The following is a 26,021-nucleotide window of genomic DNA, read 5'->3' on the forward strand; positions in this document are numbered from 1 at the left end:
GGTTCAAATAAATATATCCAAACTGTGACTAATGACAAAAAAATATGCTTGGATGTTGATAAAAAAATAACAAGGTGCTTTATTCACATTCGCAATTTAGTAAATGCATTTTTAGTAATTTAGTGCATACACACTTGACCAACACACCAGTGAGTGCTGATCTCCAACACTTGACTTTAAATTGCTAACAACAAACAGGAATTTATTGAGTCTGATCTTGTATGTGTTTCGAAATGATTTGTCACTCACATACTGTATGTTTTCCATAGATATGTGTTTACGTTCTAGTTCAAATCCAAAATCGAAATCACACTCCAGCTGTTCCTTTCACTTTCAATGTCCTTCTGTTTGCATATTTAAATTTTTCTTCCAGAGGGATATGATCTTGTGGATGGGACCTCTTTACTAAATGAAGACATGATAGAGGACGATGACGGTGCTAGCTCCTCTGCCTATGTGGAGCTGGAAAGGCTGGAGAGAGAGACTGCTGCTGCTCGTAGCCAGCACAGTACTAGCTCCACCATAACAGCCATCTCTGTCCCACCGGCCTCCCCACCATCATACAGGGTCCCTTCCTCACCCATAGGCACCTCTGAGCCACCAGTCCCTCAGGCCATTCAGGCTTTTAAGGAGTCTGCTAACATGGTTGCTGCCTTCAATATGCAGTGGAAAGATGAAATCTCAGCAATGCGCTATGAGCTGGCGGAGCTGCGCAGAGACGTCTGTGGGGAATTAAAAACTTTCAACAGCAACTTCTTCAACTTTACTCAGTGCTACAATATGTGGACTTTGTGTCGGGAGCCTTGCAGTGACAGTACCACACAAACAGATGACAGAGTGTCCGTAGGAATTCAAGCAGGCACAAGTTGGGCTGTGCAGCAAAACAGATCAGACAAGTCTGTGATGTGCCAACCAGAGCCAGCACCCTTCAGTATAATGGATCTGATGCACCCACCCCGAATTGAGATCATTGAGGGAACCCCTGAAAGCACTCCAGAGGGGTCAGGCAGCCCTGCCAGCCCACTTCCAATAGAGGACTTCCCATGGGAGATCATCAAAAAGCAAAAGACATATAAGCAGCCAGATTCAGGTGCCCACACAGGTGGTCACAGAAGCGCCAGTCTAGAACTATGGAGCAGAAAGTACACCAGTGGGCCCATGTCATATCTGTCTATGTCATTCTAATCATTCCCATTTTACGCATTCTATAAGCTGAGCCGAGGAAGCCAGGGTGACAACCTGACCAAGAAAGACAGGGAAGTGCAGTTGTTAGATGTCCCTTTACTCTATGCAGACACAGTCTGTCATCTCTTGAACAGGTTTTGCTGTTGTTCAAGCAATCTTTTAATAAGTGTCTTGCTTAGCTGTGGAATAAATGAGAGTGATGAGGTTTTACACCAGAATGAGGTGACATGAGAATGTGAGAGAGAATGTGGTTGATGTGCAGATCCTCAAGTGCCAACAAGAGCAGCGTTATCTTCTCTCGGCAGTCTTAAATACCCAACCTTCAGAGAAAAGTCAATTACTGCAAACATGATTGGAAATCTGAGGGTCATTTAATGATTAAAAAACTCAATTCTCAGCCATTGTGAGGTGAGGAATAAGTTGGCCTGTTTCTGCACATGACTTTGAATAGCTCAAGCTCATGCTCATTCCAGTTTCTCCACATGTAGAAAAATTAACTTAAGCACCTGGGTATGCTGAATAAATACTGTGAATAACTTTATAACCCTAGTTTTCTAATGAATGCATTGAAGATGAACACATTATTTATGAATATAATGATATATAGTTTACTTTTTAGTTATTCTAATCAAAGCATTCCTCTGCCATGGCCTTCATCCATTTTGCAGCCACTTCCAGTTGAAATGGGAATACTGAAAATCTCTCAATAGTGAACATGTAGACTAGAGCAGCAAAGCAGCAACTGTGATTATTTGAACTAGTGAAGACGAGTGTTGGCAACAACTTAAAATAGTCCAAATAAAATTGTGAGCCCAATTCTCTGGAATATTCTATGGATGACACGGTCTAAAAAAGATTTATCGACCGGCTTTGTGGCCCCTAGCTAAAAAAAAGTTTACAAAGATTTCATATTTAATAGCGTGTGGAGAGGAAAACAGCTGGGGGTCCACAGTGATCATTAAGTATGAATGTACTGGCTTCAGTTCGTTCTTGCACAAACTGCATTCATTCTTCAAACTCTGTACATGTGTATAAATGTACCATTTTGTATATATAGAAACTTATATTCAATACTTGTACTGTTCGCAGTTGTACTCATACTGTGTTGCCAGCGCTGAGCTGGGTTAAAGTAAAGTAGTTATGGTTCAAAACCAAACACAGCACTTTTTCCAGTCTTTGAAGTCTGCCTCCATTTTATTCATCACGTTTACCAACCAGTTGCTTGTACACCCTATTAGGTAGTTGGTAATTCATACAGTGTTTGGGCCATTGTTTTTTGTGCAGTGGTGACTGGAGATTCTTACCTGTCTTACCTATCCATTCATATTTCTTTAAGAGGAAATGGTCTAAAAAACACTCAGTCGTGTTTTGGTAAATTCTACCATATTCACCTTTTTTTAAATGCCACATTTATCTGGTAATGCCAGGAAAAATGTTCATGCTGGGGTGGCTCATCACTGCTGAAAGATAACAGAGAAACATTGGTCCCTAAACGTAGACAATCATAGCCACTGAGGGCCTCTAACTCTCTGACAAGACATGTCCCCAGAGGAGCAGTATAGTACCACTGAATGTACTAACACCGCCTCACTAGTGATGGCTTAGCTGGGCTCCTGTCAAAACGTGACGGATGGGAGCCTTGATCATTCCCTACATTTGGCTGATTGATCATTTTGTCTGTTACTCATAAAATAAGAATTTTCATTTGCCACTGGCATTTCCATCCATCCACTCCATTGTCGAATTGTCCAACATGGCGTACCAAAGTAAATACCGAGGCCCATGGAACTGAGGCCAACAACAAACATCTCCAAGTTTGACAACATTTATCTCTCTGGATGATCACTGCAGCACAGGACCACGGAGAGCCTGTATGTGTGTCAGACCCCTGACTGAAATGTGAACCTTGCAAAGTACTTGTAACAAAGGAGAGGCTACATCCTTCAATTCATAAAAGAGAGTGGATCGACTTCCTCCTTTGCACAAACAAAAGACAATACTTACAGAAGCGTGGCATTATGAAAAAGATATTTATATATATATATATATATATATATATATAAAAAAGAGGCTGTACTAGAGGGGAAATTGAAATCCACAAAAGAAAAAAAAGGCAGACATTTCCCTTTCAGTTATTGCAGTAGCCCCACCCAACACATAGAGTTACTCATCAAACATGTTAAAAACTGCATTTGCCTTTATAATCCAATGTGTTACAGGAGAAATACTATGGCTACATGCATATTACTCTGTTTTCATTTCAAAATCAAGTGACAACTCGTCGTAACATTATCCACAATTATCTGAACTCCCATTCCGAAGACTATAGAATATGCTCGACCATGTTGAGGTTTTGCAACAATAAGTTCATAAATGTTATCTGCAACCAGGCTCCCAATCACACTGGCACAATACCAGTTGCCAATTACACTGGTATCTACTTATAAGTGCCATGCTTTATCATCTGTTTTCCTTAAAATGTGAACATAGTTTATAAAATTGACATCATGTGCTGAGACCTAAAACTAGCGATAAAGACCATTAACTCCTCAGGAAAATGTTTACTGGCGTTATGTATCAAGCGAGAAGCAGGCAAATTTTTCCATGAACTTCGATTCAAACTATTTTAATTTTGCAACCGGAAGTGTCTCCCCCTGGTGACTATTCAATATATTTTTTCTTCCTGATTGGCTTTATTGAGGAAAGCTCTTATCTGCCAGAACTCAACTCCTACTATTTACTTTTATTTCTAGTTGAAACACTTGTGAAATTAAGATGAAATGCTCATCATGACGCAGATTACTTAATCTGCAAACACCATATTTAAATGAAAACATAGTAGTGTGAATGTAGCCTGTGTTAAGGCCTGCTGGGTAGGTAACCTTTGGCAGCAACTCCTCAGACGTTGAGGTTGTGGTACAAAGAATAAAAGGAATAAGTCCAAATGTATGATTGCCATCCTTCACTATTTGCAATACAGAATAAGCTTTTTTAATAAAAAAGCTTATAACCTGTTAATTATTATTATAAACCCAGACAAACTAATTATTTCAGTGAAAGGCATATGACTGTGACAAGACTTAGCTTATAATCATTTTAATATATAAATATATATGAAAAAGAAAAAACTTTTAAAAAGGCTTGTACTTGTATTTTTTTTTTCCTTTTTGAACAATTAAAAGGGAGCTGCAATGGCATTCCTTACTTAACATCGATTCCCATTGTTTGGGGAATGCAAAGTAATTTTAAGGTGCTGAAGACCGGCCAATCATGATGTCTCCAATCTACATTCATTCATTCTATGCAAGTTGTCTGTTCTTTGTTGTATTTTTACGCCATCTGAATATTTACAGTTATAGATATTAGACGTTTATGTTGAGCCTTCACACAAATCAACAGTGCCAGGAGTGAAAATATAGGTGGCTGGCCCTTTTCACGCAAAATAATGTTTCTTTTATTACAATTATTTGTGCATGAGCAGCGGGCAACACTTAAAAGGTTTTAGCTGTTTCCAGCAAAAGGGTTGTTTTGTTCCAATTTATTTTTTATTTCTGCTTATAGTGTCAAAGAGATTGTTGGTGAGATTCCTGAGATTTCTGCCATGTTGTAGCATCCACATGCTTCATAACATCTCGACACAAAAGAAATGAACAATCAAAAGTGCATCACACATCACACACTGACAATTTGTTTTCTGACTTAGACTCAAAATTAATACAGCGAGATACAAAGCTTGTGATAGTGTAATTGGAAAAGCTGTACAAATGCTTCATATACTTCAATTCTTATATCCAGTTGTACTACAAATTAATGACTGATGATTGATGCCAGGGAACTCACCCGTGCTATACATAGTTTTATTTCAGTGTTTCATTATCATTTCATCATTTAGCCCAAAGATAATCTTCCCTTAAAAAGAGTTTAAATGTAGCAAAATTGCAGATATTGATATGGAAATATTATTTTGAAAACATATTCATTAAAGCTATAGATTTAGAGAATACAACAGATAAAAAATACATGGGGTATTTGCAACTATTTTTTAACCATGCAACCATATTTTGTGTCATAAAATATGAGTGTTTGTAGGAAAGTATGACTTGTAAAAAAACATGATGTTACTATGTGTAATCAATTCACAAAATGACTGATGAATTTTGGTTATCATTTTTGTTGTGACCCAGAGATCTGATGCAACAACTGTGCCAACTATGTGATGTCCAGTTATGAGGACAGAGGTTTTTGAAAGTTGATCTCGCCTGAACCTGTAACACTGCTTAAAAATATAAATTATTTTCTACACATGTTATTTTCCTGCACTTATTCCAGGTTTCTTACAGAAAACATGCTAATTTGCATCATCCACGTTGCAATATTCAGGGATCTCAGACTGCATTATTTTCAAAGTAATATAGCATCCATTAAGAAAAAATCTATACTTTAGCCTGCATTTGTTAGCATATGCTTATTTTGTTAAAAGAATGAAATGTGACATGTGATACTTTGGTTTTTATTGTTCTTTTTTTTGCTTATTGTGGTGTTTCTTGTGAATTTTAATTTACAACTTTTATTGGCCTTATGTACTTTTCATAAATTGATATAAAACAAAAGAATAAAATGTTCATGATGTTTATGGTAATTTAAATGGCAAAATGGGGGTCATAGCTTTACAGTGGCATCCAAAGATGAAAAAGACGTAGCATGAATTGTACCTTTTTTCTTTTTTGTTCGTAGTGAGTAGACCGTACACCTAAACACACGGCAAATACACAGCATGAGTCTTGCACGGTGTATTTTTACTTTGACACTCAATATTTCCTACTAAGCTTTCATATTTTTCATTTTGGTTTTCATTTTTTGTTTTTTCTTTTTCTATTTTTTCCCCACATTGTAGGCGCCCGTAGCTTAGCTGGGGGGCGTAGAGAGTACGGTAGGTCTGGTAGGGAACCACATATATATGTATGTATATGTACATATATACATGTATATATATATATATATATATATATATATATATATATATATATATATATATATATATATATATACACATATATATATACACATGTATGTATATATATATGTATATATATATATACACACGTATATATATATATATACATATATATATATGTTGTTATTGTTGTTAATACAGTTTTCCATGTATTTTTGTCTGATTCACTTACATTTCCACCTGTAAAAATCAACACATACCATAAATTGAAAATACTGTTCTGCTCACTAAATATGTTTATCACATTTAAATGTTTTCATCTGTTTCCACATTGAAACTAGTGAATTTTCGCTAAGTGACTTCAACAAACCAAAAAACTATAACTTAATTGGTTATTGTTGGCCATATTAGCACAATATCTACATCATCTGAATACAGTAAGACACAAGAGTAAATGTTTCATTTTAAGCACTCTTCTGCACATAAATATTTTATCTTCCAAAATCCATACAATTGTTTATTTTGTTTGTTTTATATTTATTATGTTTTAATATTACACTTCTGTTGAAATTCATTGATATTATTAGTGACTCACCCTCTTGCTTCCTCTTTTTTTAACCATTGTATACATTTTCTTTTAGCATAAAGAGCGAAATATTATCAGCGCACCATAGTGTGTCTTTACGTTGGCATGTAACAAGAAAGGTTATGCACAACGTGACAGCTTTGTTCTTCAAACCACCACAAATCAATGCTGTTTTTTTGTTGATAAAAAGCATCTGGTTTTGATACTCAAATTATAGTTCTGGTATGTAAAAGGACCATTTCTGCTCAGTTGATTTCCCTAAATGTGATTTGGATATGAATGGAGTTCTTTTATTCAGTTATTCTTGGCTGTTTAATGGAAGGATTGATGCTACCAATTCTTGTGATTCTAAAGGTGGTTGGTGATGGATTTAGTATCACATAGTTGCTTGTGATACTATTGGGAAAGCTTTAAACTTTAAACTAAGGCTTTACAATGGAACTATTCATTCAGTCAGCACAAAATCATACATGGATTATTTTACTGATTGAGTAGGTGCAGTGTTACATAAAGAAGTTGTTATTGGTTTCACACAGATTGTCTAGAACTGACAGATTTGCAAATACACTACATTAAGTGGGCTGAATGCCATTTAAAATGGATAAAAGATTATATTTGGTGGCAAAGTTTAAATTCAGCTGCCTTTTGTGAAATGTATAAAACCAATGTCAATGAATTTATTAGCCACACAGGATATGGTATTGTAAAGGTTTTTGGACATCCCATGACCTTTCTTCCAGTGCCACCATCAGGCCTAAGTGGACACTCCCCGAGTGTTTAATTCAACAGGCAGCTTAAAATAGAACTTATTCAGCATATTATGCGGTCCTTTAAGATGACAAACCCTCAAATAATCTTATCTATTGATCCCAGTAACTGAGGATTTAAAAACAGCAAAAATAATCATTAACTACTCCATACTGTACAGGTATCTGTGAAAGCTAGAGAAGGTGCCATCAGTGGGTGAAGAGAAATGAAAAGAGTGTTTGGTGACACTTACAGGCCATTGATTTGTTTTGGTTTGTTGTGATGTATCATGCATAAAAGATTTACCCACCTTGCATCCATGGGGGCATCACCACTGTATGTATATATGTATGTGGCTACGAACAACATGCTTGTGTGTTGTACAGCTCTTGAAAAAAAAAAAGGAGCAACACAATTGGAATTTTCTGCGTATCCTGCAGAATCAGCTGGAATTCTTGACTTAAACACACTCTGAAGTCCTGCTAATTGTCCTGCGTCAAATCACCCCTCCATTCATTAATCCATCTATATCCACTCATCGTTTCAAGCCACCCGTGCCATTGTCAAGCTCAATCCTAAACGTGAGGAGATACACAGTGCTTCACTGGGTCAGGTATAGTAACACAGAAAGGAGGGGGGAAAGGGGAAATTCCTGCAGTCTATTTTTTTGTTTTTCCAAAGTACAGCAAACACAGCAATTTATTTTGCCTGTGGCAAAATGCACACACACTGAAGAGACATACTTTGACCAGGAACATGCATTATTTAGGACAATTCAGATTAAAATGAGGGATTGCTTTGAACAAAAAATGCTCAAAAGAAAAGGCAATTTTAGACTATTTTATGACAAAAAATGTACTTTGCACTTCAGACGTAATCACCTAATAGACATTTTACCGATCCAATAAAGGATCTACAGCAATCATGTAGTATTTGTTAGTCGTTCCTCAATCTTTTTACATTGAAGATGTAATTGGTGAAGCCATTTGCTTCATGAAAAACATTTAGAATAGGTTACATGTGCATGTAAAATAGCAAAAGAGCTACCAACTTCACCTATTCACAGTCTGCAATTTAGGTTGCTCTTACAGCCAAGTTGTTATAGAGTTCAATAATAATTTCTGTGAAACTAGATAAAGCTGTAGGCTAAACTTCATTATATTCCAATCAGTTTTTTGGGGGTAATACAGTGAAACAAAACATTAGGAGACTTGTGAGACTTCACATTCACTTACATCCTCAGCCCCCATGCTCATGTATAGCTCGTCAGTCATTGCATGACATTAAGCCTCAACCCACCCAGACCTGAGTAAGAACATTTCACCACCATCTTTGCCCGATTGAGTCCACAACCATGGCAAGAACAGCCTCCAGCACAAAACGGAGGGAGTCGCCGGAAAGGATGCGCTGTCAGAACTTTTGCAACGGTTTTACTGAAATTTAAGTCTTGACTGCAAAGGAACAAAAGGTTTGATGGGGGGGGGGGGCTTGTTGAAAAAAGCCCAAGAGTTAAAAGCCTGTTACAAATTCTCTGCACCAGAGATACCAACTAATTTCATGAGATTAAGTCACACTTTACATTTAGTCCACGCACTGTGGTTTCCATACAGTCATGTATGGAAACTGCAAAACAAAACTACATATACATGTAAATCAAAATGGGGACGATAATTTATTGCTCCAGAAATTATAATTACATATTGAGCAAAGACACATGTAAAGAATGACTTAAGATCATGCAAGCAAATCCAGAGGAATTAAAAGTTGCGAAGCGCAAAACAGTATAAAATTTGAATAAGTGGGACGTTTTTATTTAATCCTAAACTTTAAATATGAGATCATGTCTTGATTTGGATATTTACGTTTGCATCATTTCTGCCCTGTTTTCTATGTATGTGCAATATGTTAGGGTGAAGCAGTCTGTTTTAAGATTCAGATGATGCATGTTTTCTCCTGCTGTACGTTTTAATGCATTGCTCACTTACTGATTGAGCCTATCGCCTGAGAAGTACGGATTAGCCTTTAGCTCATGTTACACATTTATTATGTTTAATTAGGTCAATGCAGATGATGGGCAATGTTTTTAAAAAACCTTGGCATATATCGATTCTTTTCAGCATTTTATCATAATTCTGTTGGTTTTCCAATGTGATGAGAGGTTTTTGGATGTAATATCATCAGCTGCAACAGAAATAGCAAACAGCAACCACTGAACAAGTGCAAAGTCTATAGAGACATACAATTTAAAATGTATCTGACAATAACAGCCTTGATAACAAACATGTAAACAAGGTTGCGGCGTCTCCTGAGAAATAGCTGCCTATGAACATTGCCCATCAACATGTAAATTGAGTCACTGCTATTAGAATTTCTGCATTTTGAGGCAGAAACACAACAAATGCTGGATGATGATTTTTAACCAAAACAAAAAAAATCCCCTTACTGAGTGTGAATGTAACTCACTTACAAAATTAATTTTATCCAGGTACATCCACATTCATGGTTCGGTGACAAAAACATTGACACAATCTATTTTTAAATCTGTAAATCCAGCTTATGTGTGTTTCTCTGTCATCTTGCCTGTTACTGACTTACATAGTAAATGGATAAACAGAGAGAAAACATTCTGTAAACCTCTTGCATTAGTGAGTGTGTGTGATACCTGTACTTGTCCTCATATAACCAGTGCTGCTTGCTCGTTGCAGGGATTCAGTTTCGTCTCCCTACTTCCTGCAGTGTGGACCGCGCTCAGCCACCTCCAGGTACCCGTCCATCCCCATCTCTCCTCCCTTTCCTCCATACTACAGCTCTTGTCTTTGCTAACTGCATTTCAGTTGCAGTCATGCATCCCTGGGTAGCGAAACGGTCCGGCTATTTATTTTTGTGATATAAAAGAAGGACAGAAAAGGAGGACATGAGGTTCATTGTTGACAAAGGCTAAATTCATATTACCTGAGATAATCTGAGTCATTCCATATCAAATTTCATCTGTGACTGCCCTCAGCTCTCAAGCAGCAACGTGAGTACACATATACCATTTTACATGGGTCATCAACAACAGCCAATAACATCATATTTTTGAAAAGGGAGATCTGTATGATATGTTTATTGATCTCCACAGGGGAAACGCAGAAACAGTAGTTATAGTTAGTGAGATTCTATGACAAACTTGTTATGTAGGTGCCAAAAAGTGGCGACCCAATTCACAATATAAATCCAAGTGTTTCTTAAACAAGAGGAAATTTGTGCAGAAGCTATTTTATTTTATTAATACTGTTTTACTGCCCTTTTTGTAACACCTGATTTAATTTTTGAGTAGCTCAACTTTTTCCAAGACATTTCCAAGAGATATACTTTACATAGGATAATCAAATTAAAACTTCATTTAATGTATGGTATTTAGAACATACACACATACAGTAAATAGGCTTCCAAAGCTTCCTCTGCAAGTCAATGACCCCAAGAAGCCACATGGATTTTGATATGACTGTTCTCATTGATGTTTGGCCACTTATCGTATATCTCATCTACAAACGCCTATATATACATATAAGTTACACTAATCATTTTACATTTGACAACCAGAATTGGCGTTCGGATTTCAGTCTCCTCACAGCCCTGAAAGGATCATATTAGAGTCATAGCAACCGAAATAAATGCAGCCTGGTAATCTGAATGTAGCCACAGACCAAGACAATGGATAGCCTATGCCGATACAAAGAAAATGCTTTCCTTAAATTATTTTTGGCTACTCAACTACTGCTGAAAGAAGTAAATACAAATCTGAAAACAAGTTACTTTCAAATAAATGTCAATGCAAACACTTAAACCCTACTGTAATCGCCCCAGGGAGAGTTGGGTTTTGAGGATTTGTCCAAATATTTGGTACATTTTTAGCCAAACAAAACTAGTTTGAGGAACAATTTACATTAACATAAGTCAATATACAGTCAATATATCTTTTGTGATATTGCAATGAAAATATTTTTCAAAAATTGTGCATTTATAAATCATGTCAAACATTTGAAAACACTTCAACTGTAAATTCTGACTTATTCTGAATCATAGCTATGATTTGTTTTTTTTTTCAGGATTAGGTATAAACCGGAAAAATACTGCGGTCAAGTGAGCCGTCATTCGTCTTCGCGTGGTCAAGTGAGCCGTCATTCGTTTTTAAGTGCGCCCGTGCAGTCGAACTTACGGTAAATGCTGGGAGTCGGCTGAGAATCAGCGCTGGTTTGATACCGAGCGAGATCACTTCCGGTTTTCAAAATAAGACAAGTGCAATCAATCGAGCTGATAGCCAGAAGCTATTGAACTAAATATTTTCCTTAACTTATTTAGATTTTTACTGTACAATAAAATCACTTTGGCCCATAAGTTCTGACAATGGTTGGCACAGTTGACTTCAGGGGCATGCTGACTACTACCTCACTCATTATCAAACATTTTTACAGTATCATTTTTGAGAAATTAATCCTCAAAGTTGTCTCTTTTTTTACTCAGAAAAAGGCAGAAAACTAAATTTTTACTGTACAATAAAATCATTTTGGCCCATAAGTTCTGACAATGGTTGGTACATTTGACCTCAGGAGCATGCTGACTACTCACTCAGTCATTATGAAACAGTTTTACTGTATAATTTTTGAGATATTAAGAGTAAAAGTTGTCTTTTTTACTCAGAATAAGGCCCAAAACTCCATTTTTACTGTAGAATAAAATCACTTTGGCCCATAAGTTCTGACAATGGTTGGTACAGTTGACCTCAGGAGCATGCTGACTACTCACTCAGTCATTATCAAACAGTTTTACTGTATAATTTTGGAGAAATTAAGCATCAAAGTTGTCTTTTTTATTACTCAGAAAAAGACAGAAAACTCAATTTTTACTGTACAATAAAATCACTTTGGCCCATAAGTTCAGACAATGGTTGGCACAGTTGACTTCAGGGGCATGCTGACTACTACCTCAGTCATTATCAAACATTTTTACTGTATAATTTTTGAGAAATTGATTGCACTTGTCTTATTTTGAAAACCGGAAGTGATCGCGCCGGTATCAAACTAGCTTTGATTCTCAGCCGACTCCCAGCATTCACCGTAAGTTCGACTGCACGGGCGCACTTAAAAAAACGAATGACGGCTCACTTGACTACGCGAAGACGAATGACGGCTCACTTGACCGCAGTGGAAAAATCCGGTTGTTTTGACGCTACTGTTGGTGTTATGATGATGGCGTTTGTTTGTTTGGGTTTTTTTAGCGGGTCTGTGGCGAAAAAACGTTTTTAAAAGTACTTACAGAGTTTTGAAACCATTTCCAAAGTATTTCCATCTACTTCTGCGAGTGTTAATTCACACAGTCCTGCTTGTTTGGACTCTGATAAGCTAGCTGACGTCTGCCTGCGTCGAGTCACACGTCTGACGTCATGACGTAACAGGTGCAGGTGCATGTACCACGTGGTGTAGATCCACCATAAAGGAAACGTTTGCTAGCTTGCATGTTTTCATCATTTATATGCTCTATTTAATACTTTACAAATAGTGTTAATCTCACAGGCTTCTCTTAATGTTAGTAACGTTTAATAAAAAGGTTACAACAATAGATTAATCTATAATTTATTTATAGTAACTGATTAAAATCAGTCCATTGTGTTGTCTATATTTAGCGTCAATAATTTAAAATGAGTACATTAGACACAGTAGTAGTAATGTAAAATGATATATGAGAGAAAATAGTGCACTTATTATTGCCTATTCTGCCATATGTCCTGATCATGGGCTGTCCTGTAGGGATATGTGACTCAGGCTTTTTTTTCTTGAAAGTATAAACTAGCAGAATGTAGCTAACATATACTATAAATACTCTCCCAGCCTTGTATAAAATACCTAAAAGGGATACTTGAGTAAAAGTACAAGTATCTTAGAAGAAAATGACTTTGGAAGAAGTTGAAGTCAAACTTTTTACTTTTTTTTTTAGGAGGTGAGTGTGAGAGTGAATGGTTGTTTGTCTCTATCTGTGTGTGGCCCTGCGATGGACTGGCGAACTGTCCAGGGTGTACCCCGCCTATCGCCCGATGTAGCTGAGATTGGCACAGCACCCCCCGCGACCCTCTGGCAGAGGATAAAGCGGTAGATGATGACTGACTGACTGACTTAAGTGAAAGTATTGTACTTAAGTATCAAAAGTAATTTAAATTTTTTTTTTAAATTTAATTATAATATAGTAATTTAAAAACGTACTATATAAGAAGAAGAAGAAATACTTGCACAGAAAATGTCTTTTGTCAGTGTTTTATTTTATATTGATGAGTTTCTTTAGTATAAAGCTGGAGTTATAAAGCTTTAGTATAAACGTCATACTATAAAGGCAGTATTTTGTGTTGTATCTACAAGAAGTAGAGCTGATTTAAGATGTATAAATACAAGGAAGCCTTTATTTTATTGATTTTAGCTTCAGGTATTATAAGCCGCTTTAATTAAATCTTGTGATAGTAATACAATATTCATAAATACCAGAATTATATTTGACATGATCCTGTATTGCCCAGAGCAATGAAAAGTCCATAGGAGGACATCTGCTGTCCAGTCATTGTTATTGCAATATCTTGTAGTTTGTCTTTTTTTCTCCTTTCACTGAGTAGGGCACTTTATTCTGAAGAGGAGTCAGCAAATTAAAGGTCTTCGCTAAACAACACCAACTTAAGCAAATAATTGTGTGATTATGCCCGGCGTATTAACATTGGTGCACAAGGCAACAAAGTCTGGCCTTAAATGTCAGCCCATTTAGGCACGCAAGAAAATGTATGAATGAACCATGTAGTGCTGACTCATCGTATACACTCTGGTGACAGTCTAATTTAGAGTATTTATCATCATCCTGTTGTGGGAGTGCACTCTCATTCAATACCTCTGCAAATGAGGTTATTTGACTGTGACAGTGTGTGTGTGGCACACATTCACGCTCGAGAAGTAACTTTGAAAACCCGATGACCTTTTCTCATCGCACCACCATCAGTACACATTTAAGAGTCTGGAAACACTTACTGGTTGTAAGCACTATAGAGCTGAAATGTACGCGGCCATAATACGCTAACTGCACTAAATCTTTCTTTGATAAAGGTTAGTGTGTTCAGTTCTGTTTCCAAAGATACTGATTCAAGTGATGATCGCTTTTAGAATGTGTGCCATCATTGAAATGTCGCTGTACAGAAAGTGCTTTTTTTTAATGTAAAAGTACAATAGCAACAAATAAATACAACCTTTGTGAACAGTGTAGAAATATAATGGAGAAATTTTTTTTTAAAATTATAATGTATGTGTGCTACTGCGAATCCATTCATTTACTGCAGTTTCATAAAGTGATTATAATGTGGAATGAGAAAAAGCCACGAGCACTGGAATTATGCAAGTATTTTATCATCCTGCAGTAATGTGATACATATGGCAAAACTAGAATTTAACAGTTACGCATTCTACTGACAGAGCAATGAATGAAAATACAGTCTCTACTAGATTACAGAAATGCGGGGCGATTATCAGTTTGTTGCCCTTACAGAGCAATCTGTAACATTCTCCCTTTAGAAACAAAGGCAGACGGGTGGAATGTGTAAAAATAGATTGCATGGCGATAAGTAGGGGCTGAGTCACTGTGCTTTTCTCAGTTTGGTATCCACCCACCGTGTCTTGCCGAACTGCAGCCCCTTCAAGTTGGAAGGAAGTCAGATCTGTAACTGGATAACAGTGTGTGTGTGTGTGTTACACACGCCATATTAATAAATCTCTGTTTAAAATGTTTACCTTTGTGGCCTTAACTGGTATAACCGTTGACTTGTCAGGACCAGTAGTAGAAACTCATTTCTGAGGCACTGGTTAAGTTTAGGCTTGTGGTTATGGTTAAAGTTAGGCATTATGAATGGAAGTCACTAGGAGTGCAAACCTGCGTATGTGTGTGTGTGTGTGTGTGTGCGTGTGTGTGTGCAGTATTTTGGGAGCTGTCTGCACCTGTTTACACTCGTAAACCAACATGCTTGAGTAATCAAACCACATCAGTATTGATTGCTGTATTGATTCATTTATTCAATGTCCAAGATACTCACCTGTGTAAATACTAAAAAGATAGATAGATAGATAGATAGATAGATGGATGGATGGATGGATGGATGGATGGATGGATAGATAGATAGATAGATAGATAGATAGATAGATAGATAGCATTTAGAGGCTTTTTTGCAAGTTTTATACAATTGTTGCACTTTAAATTGGACGTTAGGCTTCCATGTGTATCGAAGACTGCTATTATCTTTTCCATTATCTCAAAATGGAAGTTATTTTTAGCAGTTTGCCAAAAAAAAAACTACATATGAAGTCAGGCTTAATATAAAAAGGTAATTAAGTAAAGTTGGTGCATGTCCAGCTCTGCTGTGAGGTCCATCTGGATGGATTACCACTAATTTCCCACTTGTACTAGAAGGAGCAAAACTTTCCCTTCATCCTTCATTCCATTTCCTCAGAAACGCATAAAAAAACAGCTGTTGCTTCTCACCTTTTTGACATCGCCTCCACTTTGAGTTCCTCTAATGTCTAATCACACTATGACACTCTTCCATCACACACTGTGTGATGCAGGTGTACTGCACCACTTGGCCCTTGTCAGCTTTTGGCCACATTTTATTTTTTTTTACATTCTCATGTTTTTATTTCATCCTTCTACCCTTGTCTTGCCTCGTTGTCCTCGTCCTCTCATCCTGCTTGTGCTATCCAGTGGTATCATATCCTCCCAGTTACAAGAAGACTCCACCTCCTGTGCCCCCGCGCACCACCACCAAGCCTCTTATCTCTGTGACAGCCCAGAGCAGCACAGAGTCCACCCAAGATGCCTACCAGGAGGGCAGGCATCCACGGGGTGGTCTGTGGACCACAGACAGCCTTGGCCGTCCCATCTACAGCTCTACGGACAGCCTGGACAGCACCAAGGCGGTCACCATGGCCATGGAGTCAGCAGCAGGCAAGAGGCATGCGTCTTTGGGCAGCCACACGTCTGTCCAGACATGCGACAAAGCAGTGCTGGTGTCCAAGGCCGAGGAGTACCTCAAAACCCCACGCTCCTCAATTGGGATACAGGTAACAAAGAACTCCTGCTCGCCTGTCTTCCTCAGTATGGACAATAGAAATGTATAATCTGTGATCGGTGGAAAATGAAAACTGTAGTATGTAACTTTTAAATTGAAACAAATGTCAGTTGCATTCAAGGCATTGTCAAATACGATCACACAATGCTGATTAAGCTCCTAACCACTCTTTGTGTTTTGTTTTTGACTCATCTGTGACCTTCCCAAGCTGCACACAGGAAGTGATTTATGTCAACAACAATATTACGTTAGAAGAGCCAGAGCGTCACAAAGAAGAGACCATGCAAAGTGAAGTGAAGTATACTGCTCAAAAGATCCAGCTGATGGAATAATCACTTCTTGACCCAACCCGCCCCAGCACTGCCACTGTATACATACAAACGCTCCCTCAGTCAGGTTAAATAGTATTGCTTTACAGAGCCCGTTTTCAGAAAAGGATGCAGATAATAAAAAATGTTATATCATTTCTGTTCACAAAGGTCAACAAACATCATCAACAACAAAAAAACGCAAAGATCCCACCCTGCAGCTTTAAATCAACATTTACTATTTCTGTTGCTCATGCTGATGTTTGGAGGTGTTGTGGTGTTCATATTTACCAGGTGGAAACTGTCACCGACTCTGAGACTGAAAGTAAACGCCTTCCTCAGTTCCACTCAATAGGTATCCAGGTGGAAGGTCACAAACGGTATGTAGCACACACACACACACAGAGAAATAGTTATTCTTTGTTTACAAGTCATTTCATTCACATTTCACCACTGTCATTTCCAGGCACGGGCGCTTCAAGCGCTCAAACAGTGTGACCACTGCGGTGCAAGCGGACATGGAGTTGGAGGGCTTTCCCTCCATGGAGGACAAGGGCCTGCAGTTTGGTGGCGCCTTCGGCCGCCACTCTGAGCCCAGCACGCCGACGCAGTATGGAGCCATCCGTACGGTGCGCACGCAGGGTCTCTTTAGTTACCGGGAGGACTACCGGCCTTCCAGTCGGCCTACCAGCCCGCAGCCTGAATCCTGGCTGATCCAACCCAGCCTGGAGAGTGCGGACACAGGCCGTGTGTCCCCTCTGCGCAGGGACGGCAGCTGGTTCATGCAGCTCCTTCACAATGAAACAAAGCGCCTGGAGGGATGGTGCAAAGAGATGGAGAGAGAGGCAGAAGAACATGACCTGTCAGAGGAGAGTGAGTGTCCTGAGGGTAACTTTATTTGTTTTTATCTGAGATCAATGCTTGTCATGATGTGAACTTTATCAATGTAGACTATTATGAGAATCACTCCTTTAAACAACTAAATTGCTTTGAATATCATGGTATTGTCATATTCAACCCTTTAAAGCAGCGGTGTCCAAACCTTTTGATAATGTGAGGATTCCCAGTGGCCGATTGGTCCTTTCTGACCCTTTTTTTTTAACAGTAGTATTTTATAATAATTCTATTTTCATTGTCAAAATTAGCATTTTTAAATGGCAATGTAACCAGATCTAAGCCACGCAGGATTGAACAAGTGAAAAAATAAGATATCATAATAACAGATGAACCTGTCATGGCTGGGTTACAAACCCTGGACTCTGGTTTCAAAGCACAAGTCCTTACCAGCTGAGCTAATGGGGACAACAGGTGACATGGGCCAATTTTCTATCCCTGTCTGTCCCTGGTTGTAAATAATACATGAAAAAAACAGCGACAACAAAGCTGCAGGCTGTACAAAATCTGACCGGGTTGGATTTTGGACATGCCTGCTTTAAAGGTCCAGTGTGTGAGATTTAAGAAGGTTTACTGGCAGAAATAAATGCAACACAAATGCATATGTTTGTATAAGTGTGCCATTGCTTTAAAATAAGAGTCATTTACTTTCTGTAGCCTTACAAAAAACGCCTTTTACATGTATTTTAAAGGTGACATCGAATGCTTATATCACACATATATGTTAGTTATTGAGGTCTGCTTACATATATTAACTTGTTTTCATGGTTAAAAACCTCCTAATCGCTGCAAACGAGCCGATCAAAATATCTCCTCACTGACGCTCTCGTCAGCCGCGCTGTTTCAGACCAAAATCACACCCCCAGAACGTGGACTGTGTTGTGATTGGCCAGCCAACGAGAGCTTTCCCACTGTCCTGTGATTGGCCAGGTACCTGGAAGTGACGTAATAGATAGGCCAGCTTTCAGATACACAGCTCCCCCTCTGGCACGGTGGATGCTCTGCATCTCAGCAGCTACAACAAGAGCCGTTCTTCTTCTTCTTCTGCGGTTGAATGTACGCAACCGGATGTGCCCGGACTAGTGCCACCAGGAGGCGCTACGGTGGTGAGGTTTTCTGATGACATCATCAGCATAGGGAAGTGCCGATCCGCTTTGCAGAGCCCAGGAAAACAATAAAATTCAGCAGTGGCTGAACTGTTTGTTCTGAAACTTTAGGGTTTCATAAACGAGGTAATGACGCAGATACACACACAAACGCAGCGTTAATTGGAGCTTCTGGTCTATGTCGCCTTTAAGCAAGTGCTTTGCTTTATGGAGGCTCAAACAGGCAAACACGCCGGAGTGCTGGCTTGTTCTCTCACTAACAGAGCTGGGATCAGACGTATGGGGTTAGGGTTCGTTTTGCTGTGTTTCGGCCTGGTATTCAAAGGCTACCGTAGTTTCCCAGTTGCACCTGGGACTCTGCAATCCTATAATTAGATGTCACCATTTTTTTACACACTGGACAGAACAAACACCAACAGGTTTTGCTTTTGACTCTGGTGAAGACGCAGCCTGTGTTTGATTTTTAAAAGGTTGAATATCAGCCATGCCATGATAATTAAAGCTTTTTTAAGTTGTTTGCAAAAGTTTTCCTCTGACTTTTTGATCTACCTCAATGTGAATGTGGATCACTGTGAATGAACTCCCTTTGGTTTAAAAACAAGCGTTTGTCCATGTTGCCTTTTTCTCTCTCTCTGTTTCTCTGCATGTGTGTTTGTGTCCACCAGTCTTAGGGAAAATCCGGAGTGCAGTGGGAAGTGCTCAGCTACTAATGTCTCAAAAGTTTCAGCAGTTTTACTGGTTATGTCAGCAGAATCTGGTGAGTGTTGTCCCACAGAGCACACATGATGTTGACATGTCACACGGGGAAAACACACACAAAAAGATGAAGGGTGGGGGGGGGGGAGAGTAAACTTATACATTGTCTCCACGTTCTTGGAATTGCACTTGTGCGAATGCCAGAAACAGACCATCACAGATCGATAGTGAAACCGTCCCTCTGCCTGTATTGACCCCACTGTGGACAAAAGGGGAATTCCAATAGAAAGCAGCACCTTGTGCCAAGGCTATCCATCAGTGCACAGCCGCAGCCGGGTTGAATGGGACTTCAGAGTTTGAGTAATGGACTTAGCGCGCTTGTCTCACTGTTTAGCCACCATGTCACGTCGACAGGGTGAAATTATACCTTTTCTTCGGCTAACTACCCCGAGTCAGCATAAATGAGACGACGACGACGAAGACGGCGGTGTCGTGGCAGAGTGGGAATGTGTCTGTAGATACAGGAGAAAGCAACGGTGAAGTAGACAGAGACAGACAGACAGATAAAACACACCTGTTTAAAGCACAGCAACAACAACAAAAAACGCAGAGGAAGCTGATATCTAGTCTTTCACTGCTTTAAGTTGTGTGTGTGTGTTTTCACTGAGTGTGGATTTGGCCTGCACTCTTCTACTCCGTCTCTTCATAGATAATGGGGTGATGAATTAAGTCGAACATTGGTAGTGACAGGCTGTAGATTATTGCCCTGGGCTCTCAGATAGTCCCCCCACCCCCCTGCTGGACAGAGGAGGAAGTGCGGGGTAGTCCAGCTTTGAATTTGGACTTGCTAGAATTGACTTTAGTTTGGGTTCACAGTTATTATAATGTCTCCTGTCTGTGGTAATAATGGATAATAGAGTAATTTTGTGTTTTTAATTTACTTCAAAAGGTTTATTTATTATGTGATCTAATTAAATCATCTTTCCTTTGAGTCATTTGTTTTAATACTTGTTGTTGGAACAGAAAGTAATAACTGTTTTATAGGACACATGTTACCAAATATGCTTTTAAAGAAAATGAAAATTAAATATTGGAGCTATATTGCCATCTAGTGGTGGGAATAGTGAGGTTCAAATGGAGCCATGATATTAAGACTACAACATTCTTCGCTCCACTGTGTCTTCAGGACCCCAGTGCCATGCCCAGACCCACATCTCAGGACCTGGCTGGATTCTGGGACCTTTTGCAGCTTTCCATCGACGACGTCACTGCCAAGTTTGATGAGTTGCAGCAGATCAAGAGTAACCAGTGGCAGCTGGTGGAGAGTCCGGAGAAGAAGGTGAATTTATTCGCAGTTTTAGAGTAAAGTAGACAGAATAATCAGAATAATGGCATCATCACTTATTACCTGGTTCATTTTCATGAAAGGTGCCTCTAATGATTTCCCCTCAGATATTTATCAGATCTCTGCCGTCAATAGTGCAAAATTCAGATTTCAGACATTTAACAGTTTTACTGAGTTCTTAAAAGTCTTTGGGTTTCCACAGGATGTTCACACACTATGAACCTATGAGTGAATAGTTTTTCCCACTTCCTGTCAGTAGTTTAACAAAGTAAATAAAGTAGAATGTATTAAAACATGTAGTTCTGGTCCATAATTCCTGTCAATCCTTATAGTATAAATTCTCATTCCTACAATCATGACATTTGCACTTGCTCTTTATAGGCCTTTGTTAGTTCTCGGCACACACATGAGTGAAAGCACTTTTTCTCCATATACTTAGTACCATGTGTAAAATACTGGGGTTAGATGACATATGTCATATACACTGCTGTCAAAAAGTACTTAGTAAACAAAGAGCTATTGTCAGTGGCTATAAATAAGACAACATGTATTTGAATGCATTGACAGTAACATATATTGGTACTTTTTGATGCTATTAAATGAAATATTATTATTATTAGTAAGCATTAAAGATATCAAACCAGTTTCATTAGCAGCAGTTTACCCAGCAGCACACACTGCTAAAAGTGGTGCTTGTGGATGAGGGAGGAGCAGTTATAATGTGTGTGGTTTTTTTTTTTTTTGAGAGACAGATGAGACTCCTCGGGGCACTTGGATCATTATCTTCATGCTACAGTTGTAGTCGTACGGGGTGTCATTCACCCCCAGCAGTTCAAGAGCACATTGCGAGCTCCGTGGAGCCGAGCGCTCACAGTGACACAGATGCTCTGTGTGTCGGCTTTATCTCCTGCAAGCGAGCCGAGCGCCTGTTTTTAATCCAGTGGCAGATTGCCAGGCAATCAGAGGAAACATTGCGTTGCGTTGCATTGCAAAACTTTTTGAATGTTAGTTCAGCTCTGACGGTTGTTTTTGAGGAAAACAGCTTAGATATTTGTGTTCAGGAGATGCTGAAAAAGTGTACCCAATACATTGGCCCCTCTAAAATCATCTGTTCTTGTGATATTGCTGCGATGATAAACATTTTTTCCCTAATGTGTGTCATTTTGAAACCCAAGGAGCGGAAGTGGCCTCCACCTCTGCCAAAGCGGCCGGCCAAGGGGCGTGGCGGCATGACGCGGGAGCGTTCTCTGGACCTTCAGGACCGCCAGCGACAGGAAGCCCGCAGACGCCTCTTGGCTGCCAAACGCGCAGCTTCTTTTAGACAGAACTCAGCCACAGAGAGAGCGGACAGCATCGAGATCTACATCCCCGAAGCCCAGACGCGACTTTGAGGTCCACCGACTCACCTCACAGCTCCTTTCGTCCATCTCCCTCCTGTGCCGTCACCGTGGCTCGTCTTTTTTTTTTTTGTCTTTATGTGTCGTCATTCCCTGGGGTCGTCGCACGCTGAAGCTATGCTGGGCACAAAAAAAAATCAGTTTATCAGTTTAAACGACAATATATGGACACAGATGATTCTCCAAAACAGTAAAAAACTGGACACACCAGCATTAAATATTATCTTTGAAAAAAAAAGGTTTGCATACCTGTGAGCTGCAAACAGAAGGTTGCCTAGTGTAGCTTTAAGTCCTGCACCCTGAGAATGAGCTGCTACACCCAAAAAACAACAACGACATTTCACATGATATTAGTTTCAAAAGCATCAAACAAAATCGTATCCATCACTGTTAAACTCTTGTTCTTCTCCATCACTGCCATTGCTCCAGTGTCAGCAGCATAAGTAATCCTATACTCGCCACATCTAAAGGGAAACAAGTGCAACTTTCCTTCACCAGCAACAGTGGTCTCGGGCTAAAGACGTAAAAAAAACAAAAGAAAAAAGACATTCACATTCTCACACAGACTTTAATGACAGTTGGTAAAAAAAAACAAAAAAAAAAACACGATATGATTTCAAATCCCTGCCATGTACGAGGTTAAAATCTTGTCCCAGTGGAACGTCTTTCATCGTTTCTTTAAAGCAGGACTGCTGCAGCTGTTGACCAGTGTTGCTGAAATAAGACTAAAACATCATTTTATTCCACTTTCCCTTCACATATTACCCCTCTATAATCTCCACATCTGATAACATCCATGGACGCCGTTTGCTGCTGGATACATTTCCACTGCAGAACAAATATGAATTATTAACAAAACAAAACAAGAAAAAGAAAAGAAGATACGCGTCCGTGCAGCCTGGACGGGGGTGGCGACTGTATCAAACAATGCATTTTGCACCTTATAATATTCATGTTTGTATTTCCAAGGGAAATGTAGTTTATGAAGCTCATGTGATTATCGTTGCAGTTGAATTGCAAGGACAGGTATGGGGGGAAATTTACCACAGAATTCCATGTTACTCTGGTTAGATCACACACAAACTGCACTTTGTGTTGTGTTTTTTTGTTTTTTTTTCCGTTTCTCTCCGATTTGGCGTTTGGGCCACTTCTTCTATTACTCAATTTTGATGACACTTACAGTATCTAGGGCGACTATGAGCGAGCATCACAGTCTTAGAGTATCTGTATAGGTCAAGCAGTTGTGGGTGGATTTGACACGGAGCGCTTTTTGTCCTTACTGGTGTTTCTATCTTGGTTCATAGGAGAAATGATTGATCTCACAACAAAACTGCGTCCAGACCTTTGTTCCGAGTGGTGCATAATGAAAAAAAAAACAAAAAACACTTGTGTTGTTATTTTTTGATCTGCTCATGTAGTCTAGGAAAGACAGGTGCAAATGACACTTTAAACAATATTCAGTTACTATAGTAAATGGTGCTGCTTTTTACTCTAAAACTGTTGTCCTTTACCCTCTGTGCACACACAAACGCTCACACACACACACACACACACACTCAAGGACTTTTTAAATAGAGATTTATTAACAATATGGTGCCCGTTTGTCTCTCCAATGACGTGCGGTAGATTGTGACTCTAGGAAAGATCATCTTTGCAATGCTCTTGCCCTCAGTGATGGAAATGAGGAGAAGGTTTTTAACAGTTTTTGTTTCTCACGTGGAAAAATATATTTATTAATCATTAATGAGAGAGAGAGAGAGAGAGAAAGATTACAAACCTTCAAAGTAAAGTCTTAACATGCCCACACTGAGCCAAGGGCATAGTGCTGCTCACAGTATAAGCTGGCTGAAAAATGCATCATTGTCCACATTTTATACGACGTCAACACACACACACACACACACACACACACACACACACACACACTCCCATTCATCCTCATTTGTCAAATCTGATCCCAGCTAATTAAAACTAATGTGGATCCAGGGCTGCGAGAATGATGCTGCTGCTGCTGCTGCAGCAGCACCGAGTGGGGGGAACAGTTCAGTGTGTGTGGACTGTGGAAGAGCTTTGGTAAAGGTACATAACACACAGGGAGGGGAGTTACTCTGCAATTTTTTTGTATTTTACTCTGTGTACATGAGTGCTAAATCTCTAACAAAAAAAAAACTCTACCTTAACGGCCTTAACCAAAAATATTCATGAATGTAGAGGCCCGACGATGCAAAAAGACAGACGATATATATTTATATATTTATATATATATATATATATATACATATATGTATATACTGTATATATATATATATATATATACACATATATGTATATATATATATATGTATTTATATATATGCATATGTACATATATATATATATATCTCACAGGACATGAGCAGATGCTAAAAATCCAACAAAACTGCACATTGAAATTGTTATTTTTTGAACTTTCATTAATTTTTTACGTCCATTTCATTTGATATCCGTATGTTTCATCGTGTATTTGGTTTTATTTTAATACAACACCCTTGATAAAAAGAAGCCAGGACACGCGTGATAATGTAGACTTTAGGTTTCTGCAGGAAATGTTTCTGGTTTTTTTTAACACATAATCAATAAAAAATCCCAGAGTTTCCCCAGAAATAACAAAGTAAATATAGTAGAATGTTTTAACACGTGTCATTCTGGTCCATAATTCCCGTCCTTATCCTTACAATCACAGTTCAAACAGAAGAACAGAAGCTTATACACTGTTGTTATTGTCATAAAAGGAGAATATTCTAAGCACCAGTACAGTACAGTATATACAAAGTAATCCCCTTTATTCAAATGTCATACTTTACTTAATTGTATCCCAGTTTAAATAAAAGTCTTCCCCTGGATATCCATGTGCATTATATTGTATAATAAAAGGAACTGACAAAGGGCTCAATTTAAAGTTCAACCATTTCTCTAATTTACTTACTTACTTAGCTCCCTTTTTTTACTACTCAACAAGGACTGGGATTGTTTTTTATTTAATCATCCTTTATTTTATTTTAAGAGTTTTCTGTCGATTAACATCATATTTATTTTCTTTTTTCCCTCCACCTGTTCAAACTCAAAGTGTGAGCTTTTCTATATCGACATGTATCCAGTTAAATCTTTTTTCATCGATTACAATCAACATTTCCCAAACATTTTTAGCCAGACAGAGAATTCTGTAAACCACGTTTATATTTCACGCGTTCCAACATAAGTTTTTTACCCTCAAACGGGGCTAAAGTGGATCTGGCTTACGTGGACAGCTCGATGGGGCTACTTTAAATCTAACAGCTCTTCCACCTGACTGAAGGTCATGCATATCAAGTCTACTTCCCGCAGACTGTATACTGTGACTCCATCATGTGTATGAAGTCATTGTCATCAACCCGGGCTTTTTCCCACTTCAAGAAACTACCTTTACAAACAAACAAATGAGAGGCTTTTTGTTTTTGTCTGTTTTGTCGCCTCTAGCGGCTAAGAATCTCCTCGCAGGCTGTTTGAACAGATTCCACTTTGACAAAGGGTAAAAATCTTGCAGAGTGGAATTGGTCCACTCTCGGTGACATTGTCTCAAACCGAGCGGCAGAGAGTGAATTGACGAGGAGTGAGTGGAACGACCTCTCGTTCATGGGCTTGAATGGAAAATGATGCC

The 26,021-nt window shown here is 38.8% G+C and overlaps 1 protein-coding gene across 5 annotated transcripts in view; it reads left to right on the forward strand.

Annotated features, from left to right (window-relative positions):
- dlgap2b (discs, large (Drosophila) homolog-associated protein 2b) overlaps positions 1-24,346 on the forward strand; it is a 93,982-nt gene extending 69,636 nt beyond the window's left edge. For 2 of the 5 annotated variants that reach the window (XM_058613086.1, XM_058613089.1), the window contains 8 exons: positions 6,080-6,115; positions 10,178-10,234; positions 16,233-16,591; positions 17,202-17,287; positions 17,374-17,780; positions 19,573-19,664; positions 20,790-20,942; positions 22,124-24,346. In XM_058613086.1, the coding sequence (XP_058469069.1) occupies positions 6,080-6,115; positions 10,178-10,234; positions 16,233-16,591; positions 17,202-17,287; positions 17,374-17,780; positions 19,573-19,664; positions 20,790-20,942; positions 22,124-22,339 (1,406 nt within the window). In that variant the 3' untranslated portion in view covers positions 22,340-24,346. Of the gene's footprint in view, positions 1-373; positions 1,473-6,079; positions 6,116-10,177; positions 10,235-16,232; positions 16,592-17,201; positions 17,288-17,373; positions 17,781-19,572; positions 19,665-20,789; positions 20,943-22,123 lie in introns of those variants that run through there. The other 3 variants (XM_058613090.1, XM_058613088.1, XM_058613091.1) reach the window with 2 other exon arrangements.
- Positions 24,347-26,021: the final 1,675 nt, after the last annotated feature.

The sequence above is a fragment of the Solea solea genome, chromosome 17 (genome assembly GCF_958295425.1).
Source record: "Solea solea chromosome 17, fSolSol10.1, whole genome shotgun sequence".
Lineage (NCBI taxonomy): Eukaryota > Metazoa > Chordata > Actinopteri > Pleuronectiformes > Soleidae > Solea > Solea solea.